Consider the following 19,109-nt stretch of genomic DNA (forward strand, 5'->3'; position numbering starts at 1 on the left):
TGTGTGTGTGTGTGTGTGTGTGTGTATCTGCGTGTTTTGCTGAAGATTGCGAGCGCATGTTGATTTGGTGGAACGAGAATTGTCATTTGCTTTAAACTTTTAGCTGCTTAGTTCGAAGGAAAATTGAGTGGCCCTGTACCTAAGTAGTCAGATTAATTTTCAAGTTAAATTATGATCTTCACTATGTGTTCATCTTCAAAAGTAAATTTGGAAATCGTCCACGAACCAACCAATAAATCATCCAAAAGTTAACTATCAAAACACTCACAATCATATCAAAGAAATGCTCATCATAATCACGAAAACACTCTAACCTAGTGCACAAGCTTGTTGAGGATTGTTGGAAAAGGAGTCCCACATCGGTTAATTAAGAGGTTGATTATGAGTTTATAAGTAAAGAATACATCTCCAGGTATGAGGCCTTTTGGGGAAACCAAAAGTAAACTCACGAGACTTTATGCTCAAAGTGGACAATATCATACCATTACGAAGGATCGTGTCCTAACCAAGCTTAGCAACAAAATGTCCAATCTTCCTGATTTAAAGCATCCAACAAGATTAGAATAACCAATACTTGAAAAGCAGTCTAATCCATCTACAAGAATGAGTATGGATAGTTGCATATCTTTTTTAAAATTTGGAAACTTAGCTAATTATTTCAAGTATAGGGTTCAAAAAGTTCAAGGACTTGTTCACTTAATGGCAAAAATTGAATTTTCCCCTAATTCTTAAAGATTTAAGTTGTTTATGAACTGTGCCCATTCTAGGATTTGCAGCATTAAAACTTTGAATTGCTTGAGGCTTCTCTAATGGTTAACTTTCGTTTCTGAAGGCAGAGGGGACTCTAAATGAATCAGCTATTCCTTCTGTAACTGAGGCGTTGGAGGTACATTGTCTTATCATCCTAACACCTTCTATGTCTTGTTGCTTGGTTTTTGTTAGTCGAATGGCTTTGAAACGTAGTTTTTTCTTTTCTTTTTTTTACAATGGATGAGCTGCTTTCTGTTGATGAGTCTACAACTTCGATTAGACCGAAATAAGATCATGGTGCTCTCAATTTTTGATGACTTCCGAAATGAGATTTGCTCTTCTTTTATCTCTACGAATTTGTTGAAGCTTATAATTGTAGGAGCGAGTTTGAGATACAGTTTTGAGAGTAGAGCTTTGTAACAGCCCAAGCTTACCGCTAGCAGATATTGTTCTCTTTGGACTTTCTCTTCCGGGCTTCCCTTCAAGGTTTTTAAAACGCGTCTGCTAGGGAGAGGTTTTCACACTCTTATAAAGAATGATTCATTCCCTTCCTCAACTGATGTGGGATCTCATAATCCACTCCCCTTTGGGGGCCAGCATCCCCGCTAGCACTCATTCCCTTCTCCAATTAATGTGGGACCCCCCAATCCACCCCCTTCGGGTCCCAGCGTCCTTGTTGGCACACCGCCTCGTGTCCACTCCCCTTCGGGGCTTAGCCTCCTCGCTAGTACATTGTCTGGTGTCTAGTTCTGATACCATTTGTAACGGTCCAAGCCCACCGCTAGGAGATATTGTCCTCTTTGGGCTTTCCCTTCCCTCAAGGTTTTTAAAACGCGGGAAAGGTTTCCACACCCTTTATAAAGAATGTTTTGTTCTCCTCGTTGGCACTCGTTCCTCTCTCCAATCGATGTGACATCTCACATTTTAGTTGATCAACTTTTAAGTACCTGAGTGTTTCCTCCCAAAGCATTTGTGATCTTAGAATTTTTAAAATTGCTTTTTGACAAGTTTGGGAAATGGCTTTTATTAGTTAAAAGCACTTTCCATCATTCTAAAAACGGTACCAAACTCACTCTTAATGGATTACATTTGGTGCTTTGGTAGCATGGTCACAGCCCTTGAAGCCGTTTGGTACTGTATTTTACCCGACTCGTCTTATATCTCTGCCAATTCGATCACCTCATCAAGTTAGATATTGCTATGCTATGCTATGCGTGTATATCTTTGTGTTCGCTACTTTGGTGAGATATCGAAAGCATTGAAATTTAGTATTATGTGCTGAAGCGAAAGGGAAGTTTTAAGTTAACTACAAATTTCTAGTTCTTTTGAAGATCTTGAAGTATGCTAAGAGAGCACAAATGATGTATTAGCTTCTTTTCGAATTCGGGTTTAGTTATTGTTTGATGTAAAATTGAAGTCTAAAATTGCATATTCTTACATGTTCTTCTGTAGCAAACTGAGGGTGCCACTGCATTAAAGGTTCAAGTTGTTGAGGGCATTGCATCTGTTGAGGTTTGTATGATCATTAGTTGTTAGCAACCGACCCGTATTCTACCAACTCGCCTAAACGTTTTTTCTTCTTCTCCTCTTGTTCTAGCTCACAAAGCAAATAACAATACAATCGACCGGAGTGGCCTCGAGCTTGATCGAAACCATACAAAGCGCAGGTTTCAAGTTACAAACGCTAAATCTGAGTTTCGAGGACAACGAAGAAGTTTTTGTTTAGGTACTCGTGATTGTGATTGTTAGAGTTGGAGAGGGAAAGAGAGAAAAAAATGGAGAGAGATAGGGATAATAGGAGGCTATTTAAGAGCTCCATTGATCATGTCATGGAAGGTTGGACTGCGGAGATTACATTCTTTGAAGTAAAATTTAAATGAGCCATTTGCTTTGAAACCAATAATGAGGTAAGGCCTCACATAGGAAAGAATCTTATATGGGACAAATAAAAAGTTAATTTTTTTTTTCTTTTGAAAAACTGAATAAAAGTATAAGGTTTATCTTTCATGATGTTGGATGATGAAAGTCTGACGTCGGCTAGGGAATGATCATAGGTATTGGTACGAGGCATTTTGGGGAAGCCCAAACAATATGAGAGCTTATGCTCAGAGAGTGGACAATATCATATGATTGTGGAGAGTTGTGTTAGTCAAATATGGTATCAGAGCCATGCCCTAAATCATCAAACATGGTATTAGAGCCATTAGACTTAGTCGTGTCAATAGATTGGTAAATCCTCAAATGTCGAACAAAGGAATTCAAAAGAAAAGGCGTCGAGCCTCCTCAAAGGTATAGTAAAAAAATGACTAAGACTCCAAAAGAAAAAGGAGTTGAGCCTCGATTAAGGGGAGACGTACTTTGTTCGAGGGAAGGTGTTGGATGATGAAAGTCTTGATCTCTCTTGTATTTTAGGATTGTACGTCTCGAGTTGAGAGACCTGATTTTAAAGTAAGTACCAAATTGGGTAAATCTTCTTTGCCCTTGGAATATTATTAAAAATATTAATTTGCGTTCCGTCCAAAGATTTTATCACTAAATTTAAGATTTTGTTTAAGGATTCGATTAATGTGATTGTAAGATACTTTCCCGTCATAATGCCTTAGAGTTAGATTAGGTATTTCCTATTTGAATGATTACGTAGTTTCGTGAAAATATTAAATCATGGATGTTTGGTGATGAAAATATATTGCAATTATGTCGACAAAATGTGCATTCAGATAGAAAATAACATCGACAATAGAATCACTTCAAAACGTCATCATCGACACTAAAAAATATCATCAATTATTAATAATAAAAATTCTAAAAACATATTATTAGAAGAAAAAAACATTTATTTTATTTAATTAAAGGTAGAGCTTGAATTATTGATTTTTTTAGATAAGCTTCCTTATTTAAAATTAATATTTTGAGTTATTTGATGGACTAATTATGATTTTAATTTTGGAGATAAGCTTTAGCTTGATTGAGATTGAGACGTCTCCAATTATTGCATGGGAGGAATTCTTAAAAAAAAAAAAAAAAAAAAAAAAAAAAAAAAAAAAAAAAAAAAAAANAAAAAAAAAAAAAAAAAAAAGCCGAGCACATAGCTCTGATACCATTTGTAATAGCCCGAGCACATCGCTAGTAGATATTGTTCGCGTTAACCCAATACATATTGTCATCAGTCTCACAATTTTAAAAACGTGTCTATTAAGGAAAAATTTCTACACTTTTATAAAGAATGTTTTGTTCTCCTTTCCTACTGATGTGGGATCTGGTAGTCCCACTTTACGGGAATAAAAAACTTTAATTAGTCAATGCTAATCGAAACTCAATGAATAAGCCACTAGTTACCATCTAAACGTCGACAATTTGGTCTCTCGAGCTAACCCTAAAACGATTAAAAAATCCTTAAATTAGGGTTAATATTAAACTAACTTAAAATTGGTGGGTCAATCCCTATTGGGCTGAAACCAGCTCAGTTTTGGGATTGTATGAGCTGTTGGCCATTGAAGCTTTTGTATGGCCCTCTCCCTTTGCATCTAAACGTTGTTTAGAGGGTCCCTTTTGATACCCATTTCGCTCGAGTAATTCAACGTACAACGTTCGATAATATATTTCTTAATTAGTTGACTAACATTCAGATTAGAGCTAGTTACGCGTTAATTACTCTCATTTTAGTTTAAGTTTTGGTCATTGGTGCGATTTTTAGACCATACAAAATCTCGAGGTATTTTTACAGGAGTGTTAAAAAAACCTAATGACCCAGAAAAAAAACTCGATCAACCCAACTCAGCCCACTGATTATGAACTTATTTGAGTTGGATTGGGTTCAAACAGATGAAACGTTAGTTGGTTTCGAGATTTCTTTAAAATTAGATTGGATTGAGTTGAACTAATTTGAATTTATTATTAATCCAAACAATTCAAACCGACTCAACTCAAAAAATTTATGATTGGATCAGATGAAGTTCATTATTTTATAAATGTTATCTGGGTTGAAAAATTTACAACTCGGGCAATTGAATTAATTCTAAAACATGTTTAAACCCGACCCGACCCAACCCAACAATATGAAGCTATTTGTAGCGGCCTCCTTGAATAATTTCCCCCGAACCGAGCGAGACACGAAAAACATACCAAATGAGACAAGGGGTACCCTACCATTTTCTTTGGTTTCCTCTTCCATGTAGAATAAAATGCAATGTTGCCTTTCTCCCCCATACAACACACCCCACCCATCTCTCCCACACTAGCCCTCCCTTCTCATTGTCTCATCTTTATTCATTTTCTATATATATTAATCATAAATTATAATTTCTCCATTTCATTTCAATTTTCTTTCTGGAACCATTTTAAAATGTTTATTTCATTTTTTAAAATATTTTATCCGTCATGCTAAACGTATCTATTAGTTAAAGACAAATTATTCAATGAGACCGCTACACTAAGATTATTTCCTTAAAATTTTCGAATTTAAATCTTACAACTTACAGTAAGACAAAACTATCAGCGTCGACAATTTTCTTGAATACTGTATTATACATTTTCTATTCTTAATAAATTATGAATATTATTATATGGAACGCGCCAATAATTATTTAAAATTAATTTTTATGACATGAAAATTAGGTTTAAAAATTTTAAAATTTTAAGTTAATTTTAAAAGATTATATACATGTTTTAGAACGGTTTTGAACACATATCGGTCTTAAAGTTCTTTTAAGATTTCTTTTTCTTTTATGTTTTTTTTTTAACTTTGGACAGAATTAAGGATCAAACAAATTCTCCCGTTTGATCATGTTAGAGGACTCAATCTCTTAACCGATGTTTTCGTCAAAATCATATGAAACTCCCGTTCTCAACCCATGACCAATATGAGCTCAAGGTTTCTTTCGTAACTCCCGAAACTTCATATGAGCTCAAGGTTTCTTTCGTAACTCCCGAAACTTCTTCGTAGTGGCTCCGTTCCATGCCTCATTTCATAGAGAACCTCAAAGTGGCTCTATTTCATTATATTCCATCCATATCCCAATTCCATTCATTTAATATCCCTGTGGTGTCATTGAGATAAGAGATGTCGTTTCTAGTCTATCTGTTTCTATTTCTATATATATGGAAAGTGAAAAAATTATCATATATATAATAATCCAGAAATTGCAATAGAAAAGAAAAANCACAATTCCATTCATTTAATATTCCTGTGATGTCATTGAGATAAGAGATGTCGTTTCAGTTAGTTCATTCTACCAATTTTATACTTCAAATAATATTGCAAATTTTGAAATTTATTATATATATATATATATATATAGAAAAACTAAATTTTTTAATTAATATAGATTCGGTTGTCGGGTTTTTTTTTTAATTATTTTAAAAAAATTATACTTATTCACGGTACATCTTATGTTAATTTTTAAAATTTCATAAAACTCGATCAGTGAATCACTAACCCCGTTACGAAAACGTTAAATATTCTTAATTTTTTTAAAGGTTGGGTAAGGTTATAACTTTGTTTTCGGGTTAGTCGGGTCAACCCAACCCAAATCGAAACAAAAATCTAATTCAACCTAATTTTTATGATTTGGATTCAGTAGTTTGAGTTGATTAGATTATCGAGTCATATGAACATCTCTACGAACCATCCTAAATTTTGTTGATAGAATAAAATGCTAGAACCAATATATGATAATGTAGTTGAGTTATATTGAGTTTCACAAGTCCTTGCATTGATTTACTATAATTTATCATCAAAGTTCGACTGTTGATCAAATATTTAAATGTGTCAAATAAAGTTTTTTTTTTTTTTTTTTTTTTTAACATTTTAGTTATATTGAACGGTTGAAGCTGACCGAACGAATAATGTTTAAAATATAGTTTAATATTTTATTGTTTCTCGGCTCTTACATCGTTTTAGTTATAAAATTATATAAAAATAAATAAAAATAGAGAATTAAATTTGGATATGAAGCATGTCTACGAAAATATATTTATACAAATTCCAAACCCCATTTATACATATTTTGGAGTTTGGTTCTATTAAACGAGCACGACTCTCCACAATAGTACCAATGAAGCATAAGGCTTTGTTTGGGCTTCCGGAGAAGACTCGTACCAATGAAGTTATATTCCCTACTTATAAACAGATGATCATTCCTAAATTAGGGAGACGTGGGACTTTCATCATCCAAAAGGTTCATCAATTAAAATAAAATAAAAAAAAAAACCCTTAAAAGGGTTAAAAATAATAAAATAAACCCGCTAAAAATTACTCCACATGGGTTGCAATCCGTTGGATTTAGAATTTTCCGCATCCAACGGTGTAAAATTGCTGGGTAGATATAATCATTTCTCCAAGAGAGAAGAAAAAAAAAAAAAGTGGTTCATTTGAGAGCGGCGGTGAGTGAGCGGAAAACCACCTCTTCACAAGGGATAGTGAGGCCCATGTGGTGGTGGAAACCGAATTCCTCCTCGGCAAGGCGGAGGAGGCATTGAAAATCGGGGTGAGTCAAGAGCGAAATCGGGACGACATATCGGCTCCGATTCTCGCCGACGTAGACGGCGAAATGTCCCTTGGGAACATCGTCAAATCCAGCCTCGGCGGCGGCGGCGGCGGCGGCGGCCTCTTGCTTCCGCCCTAGGCTGGAGCAGCGCTTCACAATCTGCTTGAGCGCCGCCGTGTGAATCGCCGGTTTTCGAATGGCCATTTGGAAAATTTCGGTTCCGATTTGGAAAGAAATTGGGTATTTATTGAGAGAGCACGGATGTTGTACTGAGAGAGAAGAGAAGGTGGGAGCCATGGCCATAGGGTGCAGTCGCCATTGTTGGGCCTCCAAATGACAAATCAGGGCCCTCTGCCTTCGGTGGCTCTCTGTTTTTTTTTTTTTTTTTTTTTTTTTTTTTTTTTTTTTNCTTTGCTTGTTCTTGAAGAACCTGTTTGTTTGATTTGATGTGTTAATGTAATTTGGAATTTGTGGGTTCTTTGATTTCAATCAAATGGATATTTATCCAAAAACGTTTTTTGTTTTTTTTTCTTCATCATCTTGTTTGTATAGATAATAAGTGCGGTTTCATTTATAGTCTTTATTAATTTAATGATCGTATCCAACTTGGATTATACGGTGATTTCTTTATTTGGTTCCCGAGCTATGAACTCACCTGTATTTGTTGGGCTACTCCTCAGATCTACATCAAGTGTGTCTAGAGATTCGATTTTATCCGTCCCGAACAGTAAAACGAGGAATGAGTGATGGAATGGAAAATTTCTGACCTCCTAGTCATCTAGCTTAATATAAATATATTTTTCAACACAAATATTTTTATTTTTGGCTCTATTAAAAAAAATTTAATTAGTTATTTTTTTAAACTCTAATGGTAATATTTAAAATAAAAATGATGTGGGTAAATATAATTTTGTTTAAATTTATTAGGATTTTTTAAAAAAAATTATAATAAAAATTATATTAAAAAATGAAAATTTTAAAATAACTATTTTTTAAAAGAAGTAAAAATTTACGATAGGTAAGTTGATCCCTGCAAATTTTTTGTCCGAAATTTCCTCCCGGATTCCTATAAAAATAAATTGAGAATTTTGCAGGGACGAGAAATGAAATAGGTGGCAAAGATAGGGACGGAGAAGGCTTCTTCATCCCCGTCATTCCCTTGTGGACATCCGTATTAGTGCAACTGGTAATCGTTTTTTGCCTCATGATGCTCGTTAAGAACGTGTGGATATGAACATACGATGCATTGAAATGAAATGGATACATAGAATATATAAGTATAATCTATACATTAAGAGAGATACTCACACCGACGTTACACTTTGATCTATACATTACAATACTTAAGTCAATATTTAAACTCTATTGCACTGGTATTTATAGAGTTCCTCATCGTCTCACAAAGAATTTGTACGTAAAGTAACAATGGAAACAACGGAAACAACGCTAGAGACTACAAATGCCTCATCTATCGAGTTGGATGAATTTTTCTCTCTCTTTTGACTCTCGAGTTTCGTCTCCTCAGCTTAGTAAGCTTCACGAGCCCTTCAATAGGCATTGACAAATGGACGGTTCACGTACGTCTTCACTAGAGTACAGTATTAGTTTCCAATATGCAACGAAATCTCAAGGTCGTTCCAAATCTTAATTCCTCTCTCTGAACTATACGTTTCCTTAGCTCAACTAACATAAAACATATTATAGTCAATCCTGACGTCAAATAAAATAATTATTATTATTATTGTGAATTTATTCCGTAAAAAAAGATATTGGAAAAAAAAATTATTTGAATAAATAAATAAATAAATAAATAAATATATTTATTTTAAATGTGAAAAATAAGAAAAACAGCATGGAGGGTGTGTGAAATTGACGTCATAAAAGGAAATTATTATTTATAATTTTGTCATTACATATATTTTTAGAATGACATTAATGACTGAAATTATTTAAAATATACATTTAATGAAAACTTTATAATAAATAGTTAGAGAAAAATAGAACAAATTAATATATACTTTTTCATTGGTTTGTCTAAAAGAAAACAACTTCACACCAAAAATTATCACCAACAGTATTTTATATTAATGTTTTTGTAGCAAATGTGACAAAAAGACGAAATAAATTAATGAAATAAATGTCAATTCAACCCGTATTGTGTTCTATTTCCGCTCTCGTTTAAATTGAAAAAAAAATTAGTTACATAGGCTGATTACGAGCGTATACGGGTTCGGTTGGATTAGGTTGAGAGATTTTTTTTTGGACTAACTCGAGAGTTTGGATTGGTTAGGTTGGTGACCCGAATAACTAAAACAGAATCCGTAACCCAACCATTGAGCTCGGTTACGTCGTCCAGTTGTTCATATTTCTTTTAATTATTTCACATAAATGCCCACCTCCCTCTCTAGGAGTTCCTCATAGGAAACTAAATTAGGTTTAGCTGGCACAAAATTATTTGAATAAATGGTGGGTGTCGTCTGTACGGGGAATGGAGAAGGGAGTGATATTGTCCACTTTGAGCATAAGCTCTCATGGCTTTTCAGCGGTTACTAATCTAGTAGACGTATAGTATGCCTCCTTTGCCACTCCATTAGTGGGTCGGCTTTGCCTAGAAGCTACAGCTTCCGCCTCTGACGGCTTCACTATCGCTCATGACTGGTATATGGATCTCTTTATTTATGTAGTGGTCAGCCTGATAGAAGCTTGGCCAGAAGCGACTAGTCGTTTCCCGAATGTCTCTTGATTTATGGTCTAGTCTGATTTCCAATGCCTCCTTCCTTGCCACTAACGGAGAGTAAGCAAGTGACCTTGCTTGCATTCGTCAAAGGGTAGCTTTCGCGCCGTTCCTGCCTGCTTCAATTGATGTGAATGAGAGTGTCTTCAAATCCTATTTAGTCTTTTTCTCTCTGTCCTTGAAACAAGAAGTTTTGTCTCCGTTTTCTTTTCGGATTCCGAGGATGAGTCGGCCGATCCTAACATCATTGATGAGGAGCCGAATGAGGAAGCCTCCTCCTCAGATAAAGATGTCTCTGATGCGACTCTCCCCAAAAAGCCTCGTACCAATGGAAATGTATTCTTTACTTATAAACCCATATGATAATTCCCTAAATTAGCACATGTGGGACTCCCTCCAAACAATGCTCAACAAATGGGAATAAGGACGGGATAATACTCCTTGTTCCACCTCACCCCACTAGCAGATATTGTCCACTTCGGCCCGTTACGTATTGCCGTCAGTCTCACGGTTTTTAAAACGCGTCTGCTAGGGAGAGATTTTCACACCCTTATACAAAAATGTTTCATTCCCATCTCCAACTGACGTTGAATCTCACAATCCACTCCCCTTCGGAGCCCAGCGTAGCACTCGTTGCCCTCTCCAATCAAGGTGGGATCTCACATAGTCAATCTACTCGAGTTTTAAAAAGGAGATTGATTGATTAGACAAAGATGTGTTTCCCTTCCCATGTTCTATCATGTTACCAAGGGAGGCACCCCAAAAAGAAAGTGATAGCCCTAAATTGACTTCAAAATACACATTCATACGTTAACCAAGATTTGTGGCGTAACTAATGGAAGGATTGAGCATGACTACACATTTTGAGGGCCCCAACACCTCTTGGAGTATAGCCATCATTTTTCCCTTGTTGATAGGGATGCCAAAAGTTCTTGTTCGAAATCTGGTTCGGATATTAAATTTTCATCTACGTATCGATAATTTTGTTCATGGATTTGATATCAACATAAGAAGTGAATCGACATTTTAATTATACAGTTAAAAAAAGTATAACTAAGACTTCTAGATTTACCGTGTTTCAATGATGTATTAGGTTACTCCCACGTTGGTTGGAGAGGGGAACAAAACATTCCTTATAAGGGTATGAAATCTCATCACAGCAGACACGTTTTAAAATTGTGAAGTAGATCTTGCCTTTAGATATTTGATTTACCAGGTAATCCGGACCGTACTTTCCTTAGGTTGATATTTTAGATCTAAAGGTCTTGTTATTCAAAACCCGGAACAACCCCTCTATCTTATTTTTAAGCCCTTTTCCCTTATCCATCTCCCCAAAGGCCCAAACCTCAAAAGCTCATTCTTCCCAAACATAGAGTACATGTGCCCCAAAGGTTCTACCTTACCTATTCCACGTTCATTTGTAGTACAATATAAAGTTATTCAAGGATTGAATCTTTTGTGATTCGGTAGAGACACTGTGAGATCCCCCGTTGGTTGGAGAGGAGAACGAAACATTTTTTTTATAAGGGTGTGGAAACCTCTCACTAGTAGATGCATTTTAAAACTGTGAGGCTGATGGCGATAAATAACGGGCCAAAGCGGACAATATTTACTAGCAGTAGGTTTGAGCTATTACACATGGTATCAGAGTTAGACACTGGGTGGTGTGCTAGCGAGGACGCTAGGCTCCCAAAGAGGGTGGATTGTGAGATCCCACATCAGTTGAAGTGAAGAATGAAACATTTCTTATAAGGGTGTGGAAACCTCTCACTAGGAGAATCAAACCTTCCTTATAAGAGTGTGGAAACCTCTCCCTAGTAGATGCGTTTTAAAATCGTGAGGCTGACGAAGATATGTAATGGGTCAAAGCAGACACCTCTTCCTAGTAGATGCATTTTAAAATCGTGAGGTTGATGACGATACGTAATGGGTCAAAGCGGACAATATCTACTAGCAGTGCTTGACATTTCTTATAAGGGTGTGGAAACCTCTCCATAGTAGACGCGTTTTAAAACTGTGAGGCTAACGACGATATATAACGGGTCAAAACGGACAAAAGCTGATAATATCTACTAACAGCGAGCTTGAGCTGTTACCGATCTAGTCATAAATTTGTGAAGAAATGAAGTATGTTTCAATTTTCAATTTTCTCTGTATGTTCAAGCTGATAAATGGAGACTGAGTTGATTCCAGACTGGACTTCCTAAAAGGAATCCCACTTTCAAATGAAGTTAGAGAAAAGTCATGGCTGTGTATTTAGAGTCATTTATGGATAGCACATGCTTTGTCTTTCTAACTTATCATCAATAACATGGTTCTCATTGAAAGGTGTTCAATCTCAGCTACCATTGCTTGGTGAACAACCTTGCATGGATCCCACTTAAATCTACGGTAGAGTATTAGTGTGATACCCGAGTAAAGAAAAGGTACATAAATGAACCAAGACCGCATTCAAATGCAAGTGATCTTGAGGATAGTATGCTTGAGAAAGACTTAAAAGAACTGAAGCCCCTGCCAATACAAACAAGGTGCACTTTCCTTTTTGGTGGCTCAGTCGTAAGAACTCCAATTAAGAGTACTTCAGTTGGAGCAATTCTATTGTGAGATCCTACGTCTGTTGGGGGGAGAACGAAGAATGGGAAACCCAAAAGGGATAGCCCAAAGATGACAATATCTGTTAGTGGTGACCTCATGAGAATTTTCCTAGGAAAGCATATGAGTAAGGAATAAGCATGATGAAACGACCTAAGTTGGTCTGTGGGGATAGACTTCATTCTTAGAAATGAGAAACCATGTCGAAGGAGAATTCCGGGGTCATCAGAATCCGGATTCCAAATCCTAATCCTAAGTATGGAGCGGATAATCTAATATCAGTCTAGCTTCATAGTAAGACATTCTCAATACTTTGTTAATCACAATAATTAGTCTCTTAATTAGAAATTTTGTAGCCTTTGTCATAGGGACCTTTCAACCAACAAATTCTTGACTAGAAAGAAGTATGAACACTAAACAACAGATTGAATTCAAAGAATCAAGTTCTCATTCAAAAATGTTAAGACTATACATTGTATGCTATTCTAATCATTGTCCTCTGCTATCTACTTTTGTAAATCAATTCCTCAACACTGTATGAGACTGAGGAAAGTTTCTTCGCTGCAAGGAATTGTGATGCCACCCATTGGATGTTCATATCCAAATTCTTCTTCTGCTTGGCTCAACAAATCTTGAAATGAAGGTTGATTCAAGTAATCTAATGGGATGACAAAACGCTTCTTTTGTACCTCACTAACATAAACAGTAAAGTACCCCTTTGGAACATCGACAGCCTTCGGAGATGCTCGATTTCCTGTCGACGAAGAACGTTGAAGGCTTTGTCTGGCATGAACAATCCTTGGTAAACGGAAACCCATGTTGTAATATGTTTCAAAAAGAAATATGAGGAAATTTCTTTTGAGAATTGGAATGTGGAAAGACTTTGTTGTTTGTGAGTCCATATAAGAAGAGCTTTATATAGATGAGAGGCTTAAGTTTATCATAGATAGAGATAAGGTAGGGAGATGAACTTCAATTCTAGAGAGACATTAGCTCATGAGCTATCACATGGTGTGTGTTCCAAGCCATTATGAGAATTTGAAATATTTGGTCATTCTGTATACCTTGTGCAGTAACATCATGGCCTACTTGTGTCTACAGATAACACTTTTGATATCAGAATGGACACACCAGAGGTACTCAAGCCCTTGTCGTCCTTTTGGTGAAACAAACTTTTAAATGCATTTAATAGCAATGTGGAAGGGTTCCAGCTAAGGAACTATGTTGGTTGTTAGTATAAACAGAGAACTCAGAAAAATTAGGACATTCCCATGTCAAGAACCTAGGTGACTGGAAAGCGATGAAAAATGTTTGGTTTCACTGAAATGTCAGAGGTTTATTTGTTGTTAAGACTTTGTATTATTGTATGTTGTTAAGGGTCGTATGGATGTTCTTAAAAGGAACTGATATGAACCGAGATATCTCAATCATACGATATGTACTTCAAGGAAGATGGATTTCATTTATTCTTAGATGGTCACTGGTTTTGGGTGGATGATAATTTAAAGTTATGGTATTTTAAGAATTTTTGTTTACTTTAAAGTTCATTTACCTAGTGACTAATTGTGGTCATAAAGTAAGTTAGCACTCTTGAAATGACTCATGAAAGGTCAAGGATTTTCATTTTGAGACTATATAAAGTCATGTATGTTATCTTTGTAAGGTAGATATGAGATTCCACATTGGTTGGAGAGGAGAACGAAGCATTGTTTATAAGGGTGTGGAAATCTCTCCCTACCAGACACGTTTCAAAACCTTGAGGGGAAGCCCGGAAGGGAAAGCCTAAAGAGGACAATATCTGTTAGCAGTGAACTTGGGCTGTTACAAATGGTATTAGAGCTAGAGACCGAGTGGTGTGCTAGTGAGGATGTTGGGCCCCAACGGGGGTGGATTATGAGATCCCACATCAGTTGGAGAGGAGAACCAAACATTGTTTATAAGGGTGTGGAAACCTCTCCCTACCAGACGCGTTTTAAAACCTTGAGGGGAAGCCCGGAAGGGAAAGCCTAAAGACGACAATATCTGTTAGCAGTGGACTTGGGCTGTTACAAATGGTATTAGAGCTAGAGACCGAGTGGTGTGCTAGTGAGGATGTTGGGCCCCAACGGGGGTGGATTATGAGATCCCACATCAGTTGGAGAGGAGAACCAAACATTGTTTATAAGGGTGTGGAAACCTCTCCCTACCAGACGCGTTTTAAAACCTTGAGGGGAAGCCCGGAAGGGAAAGCCTAAAGACGACAATATCTGTTAGCAGTGGACTTGGGCTGTTACAAATGGTATTAGAGCTAGAGACCGAGTGGTGTGCTAGTGAGGATGTTGGGCCCCAACGGGGGTGGATTATGAGATCCCACATCAGTTGGAGAGGAAAACGAAGCATTGCTTATAAGGGTATGGAAACCTCTCCTTACCATACTGCCTTTTAAAACCTTGAGAGGATGCCCGGAAGGGAAAGTCCAAAGAGAACAATATCTGCTAGTGGTGAACTTGAGCTGTTACAAAGAGCATTTGTGATTTCCGTTAACCAAGGGCTAAGTTTCTTTGTAATTCTATGTAGTTTAGATTGCATGTTTAGAATCATTCAAGCTTGACATGGTTAATTTTGTTTGTGGAGTGATTCAAATCTCAAACAAGTGTTGTTTCCGAAGTTTGTTCGCTTTTGAAATTGTAATATTTACATCATACTCTCCCTGTTTGAAGTATAGTGTGTGCCAATTCTAATTTTTCCACGTTGAAAAGAAGTAGCCGGTTAGATGCTTCGCTTTGTTCATGAAAAGAACTATGAACAATGTAGAACAACTTCAAGTAGGATAGTGGGATGACAAAACGCTTCTTAGCACTGAAGATAGACTGTGAAGTACCCTTTTGTACATCACCAACAAATCTTGAAATGAAGGTTGGTAAAGTACTCATGGCCTACTTGTGTGCCCAAAGAAGATGAAGATATGATAAGGGTATAAAATCACATAATGTGTATAAATAGATGACCAATAAATGGTCAAGAAGTTCACAAGAATGTGGGTAAGCTAATGTTGGTGCCACTGCAGGAGGAACAGTGGAAACGAATCATCACATGGGTATGTTCTCAAAGTGGTTGATAATGAATTGGTAGGGTATGTTCTCAAAATATTAGAGTCATTTATGGATAGCACATGGTTTGTTTTTCTAACTTATCATCAATAACATGGTTTTCATTGAAAGGTGTTCAATTTCACCTACCATGGCTTGGTGAACAACCTTGCATGGATCCCACTTAAATTTGTGGTAGATTTATGATTATTAGTGTGATACCCGAGTAAAGGAAGCATACATGAATGAACTGAGACCACATTCAAATTCAAGTGATCTTGAGGATAGGATGTTTGAGAAAAACTTAAAAGAATTAAAGTCACTACCGGTACGTGCACCTTCCTTTTTAGCAGCTCAGTTATAAGAACTCCCAAAATTATGAGTACTTTACTTGGAGCAATCCTATGTTGGGTGACCTCGTGGGAATTTTCCTATGAAACATATGAGTAAGGAATAAGCATGATGAAACGACCCGTATTGATCTGTGGGGATAGTCTTCACTCTTAGAAACAAGAAACCATGTCCTAGGAGAATTCAGGGTCATCAGAATCCGGATTCCAAATCCTAATCCGAAGTATGGAGCGGATAATCTAATATCAGTCTAGCTTCATGGTAAGCCATTCTCAACCACAATAATTAGTCTCTTAATTAGAAATTTGGTAGCCTTTGTCATAGGGACCCTCAACCAACAAATTCTTAACTAGAAAGAAGTATAAACACTAAACAACAGATTGAATTCAAAGAATCAAGTTCTCATTCAAAAATGTAAAGACTATACATTGTATGCTATTCTAATCATTGTCCTCTGCTATCTACTTTTGTAAATCAATCCCTCAACTCTGTATGAGACTGAGGAAAGTTTCTTCACTGCAAGGAATTGTGATGCCACCCATTGGATGTTCATATCCAAATTCTTCTTCTGCTTGGCTCAATAAATCTTGAAATGAAGGTTGGTTCAGGCAAGACAGTGGGACGACGAATCGCTTCTTTTGTACCTCGCCAACATAAACNGATGAAGATATGATAAGGGTATAAAATCACATAATGTGTATAAATAGATGACCAATAAATGGTCAAGAAGTTCACAAGAATGTGGGTAAGCTAATGTTGGTGCCACTGCAGGAGGAACAGTGGAAACGAATCATCACATGGGTATGTTCTCAAAGTGGTTGATAATGAATTGGTAGGGTATGTTCTCAAAATATTAGAGTCATTTATGGATAGCACATGGTTTGTTTTTCTAACTTATCATCAATAACATGGTTTTCATTGAAAGGTGTTCAATTTCACCTACCATGGCTTGGTGAACAACCTTGCATGGATCCCACTTAAATTTGTGGTAGATTTATGATTATTAGTGTGATACCCGAGTAAAGGAAGCATACATGAATGAACTGAGACCACATTCAAATTCAAGTGATCTTGAGGATAGGATGTTTGAGAAAAACTTAAAAGAATTAAAGTCACTACCGGTACGTGCACCTTCCTTTTTAGCAGCTCAGTTATAAGAACTCCCAAAATTATGAGTACTTTACTTGGAGCAATCCTATGTTGGGTGACCTCGTGGGAATTTTCCTATGAAACATATGAGTAAGGAATAAGCATGATGAAACGACCCGTATTGATCTGTGGGGATAGTCTTCACTCTTAGAAACAAGAAACCATGTCCTAGGAGAATTCAGGGTCATCAGAATCCGGATTCCAAATCCTAATCCGAAGTATGGAGCGGATAATCTAATATCAGTCTAGCTTCATGGTAAGCCATTCTCAACCACAATAATTAGTCTCTTAATTAGAAATTTGGTAGCCTTTGTCATAGGGACCCTCAACCAACAAATTCTTAACTAGAAAGAAGTATAAACACTAAACAACAGATTGAATTCAAAGAATCAAGTTCTCATTCAAAAATGTAAAGACTATACATTGTATGCTATTCTAATCATTGTCCTCTGCTATCTACTTTTGTAAATCAATCCCTCAACTCTGTATGAGACTGAGGAAAGTTTCTTCACTGCAAGGAATTGTGATGCCACCCATTGGATGTTCATATCCAAATTCTTCTTCTGCTTGGCTCAATAAATCTTGAAATGAAGGTTGGTTCAGGCAAGACAGTGGGACGACGAATCGCTTCTTTTGTACCTCGCCAACATAAACTGTAAAGTACCCCTTTGGAACATCTACGCCCTTTGGAGATGCTCCATTTCCTCTTGATGTAGATCGTTGAAGACTTTTCTTAGCATGAACAATACCAGGCAACCGAAAACCCATGGCGTTACTAAGCTGAAAATTTCTTTTGATAATTGGAATGTGGAGAATGAGTTGATTTTGAGCTCAACTGCATGATCTTTATATAGGAAGATGAGATTCAATGGTAGAGAGATATGAGTCATTAGCAATCACATGGATTTGTCTTCCAAGACATTATGGGGATATCATATTCATGTGATCAATGGCCATATTGTATACTTTAGGCACAAACTTCATGGCCTACCTTTGTCTCTAGATGACAACCAGCTAAGAAACTTTGTTGGTTGTTGGTGTTAGTAGAGAATGGAAGAGGCATCCCATGGCATTTGTTGTTTGGATGAAGAATCCAACATTCATAACAAGATATTGATGTATTCTAATGTTAGAGTTTCATAACAAGCCAACCTTCTGAAAGTCCTTGGAATATGAAGTTGGTGCTTCAACCATTGATTGAGTGTGAGTGTTTTCCATAAAGAGTTGTACTTACGTTAGACTCTGCGACTCTACGACATGACTCTGCGACATGACCAGGTTACCTATTTGTCTCGAATTGCTTTTAAGAATGACAACTATTCTCACAAATCGACATGAGTTCTTTTAGCATATTTTGTCCTCATTCACATACTTCTGAGAAAATGTCCTAGGAGGTCACTAAATATAGAATTGCTCCAAGCTACACTGAAAATGAAGGTGTGTCTTGTTGGTATAAGTAATAACTTAAAATTCTTTTCAGCATTTCGTAACTATCATATTCTGAGGATCACCCTCAATCAAATGTGGTCTCAGTTCATTCTTGTATTCCTCCTTTATTAAGTGCCACAAATTGTGAGGCCTCCCATCCAAAGATCATATCCAAATTCTTTTTGGTATTAAACCCTAGTTCTCGCTTCCCTTCCTGTCTCAGCCTCTCTCTTCTCCTCTACCCTCTCCCAACGCAAAGCTTTGTGAAGGTGTCTTTGTGGAGAGTCGTGATTTCTAACATGGTATCAGAGTCATTCCCTTAACTTAGCCATGTCAACAGAATTCTCAAATTTCGAACAAAGAAGTGGTGAGCCTCGAAGGTGTAGTCAAAAGTGACCAAGTGTCGAACAAAGGGTGTACTTTGTTCGAGGGCTCTAGAGAAAGGAGTCGAGCCTCGATTAAGGGGAGGTTGTTCGAGGGCTCCGTAGGCCTCAGGAGAGGCTCTATAGTGTACTTTGTTCGGGGGAGAATTGTTGAGGATTGTTGGGAGGG

The 19,109-nt window shown here is 36.7% G+C and overlaps 2 protein-coding genes and 1 long non-coding RNA gene across 3 annotated transcripts in view; 1 reads left to right on the top strand and 2 right to left on the bottom strand.

Annotated features, from left to right (window-relative positions):
• Positions 1–2,718, top strand: part of LOC111792515 — a 3,334-nt gene extending 616 nt beyond the window's left edge. Inside the window, exons 2-4 of the mRNA XM_023674032.1 lie at positions 833–886; positions 2,203–2,262; positions 2,348–2,718. Coding sequence (XP_023529800.1) covers positions 833–886; positions 2,203–2,262; positions 2,348–2,476 — 243 coding nt within the window. The 3' untranslated portion in view covers positions 2,477–2,718. The remainder of the gene's footprint in view (positions 1–832; positions 887–2,202; positions 2,263–2,347) is intronic.
• Positions 2,719–6,707: 3,989 nt separating this feature from the next.
• On the bottom strand, positions 6,708–7,592 carry LOC111792529 (auxin-responsive protein SAUR50-like). The gene has a single exon (XM_023674047.1). It carries the CDS (start codon positions 7,536–7,538, stop codon positions 7,116–7,118), a length of 423 nt encoding a protein of 140 aa, XP_023529815.1. The 5' UTR covers positions 7,539–7,592; the 3' UTR covers positions 6,708–7,115.
• Positions 7,593–16,344: 8,752 nt separating this feature from the next.
• On the bottom strand, positions 16,345–17,821 carry LOC111792557. Its single transcript, XR_002814814.1, has 2 exons — positions 17,769–17,821; positions 16,345–16,624 (listed from the first exon to the last, which is right to left on the bottom strand). It is a non-coding gene; the product is annotated as an uncharacterized LOC111792557 (long non-coding RNA).
• Between the last annotated feature and the right edge of the window lie 1,288 nt (positions 17,822–19,109).

This window comes from Cucurbita pepo, chromosome LG04 (assembly GCF_002806865.2).
Source record: "Cucurbita pepo subsp. pepo cultivar mu-cu-16 chromosome LG04, ASM280686v2, whole genome shotgun sequence".
Taxonomy (NCBI): domain Eukaryota; kingdom Viridiplantae; phylum Streptophyta; class Magnoliopsida; order Cucurbitales; family Cucurbitaceae; genus Cucurbita; species Cucurbita pepo.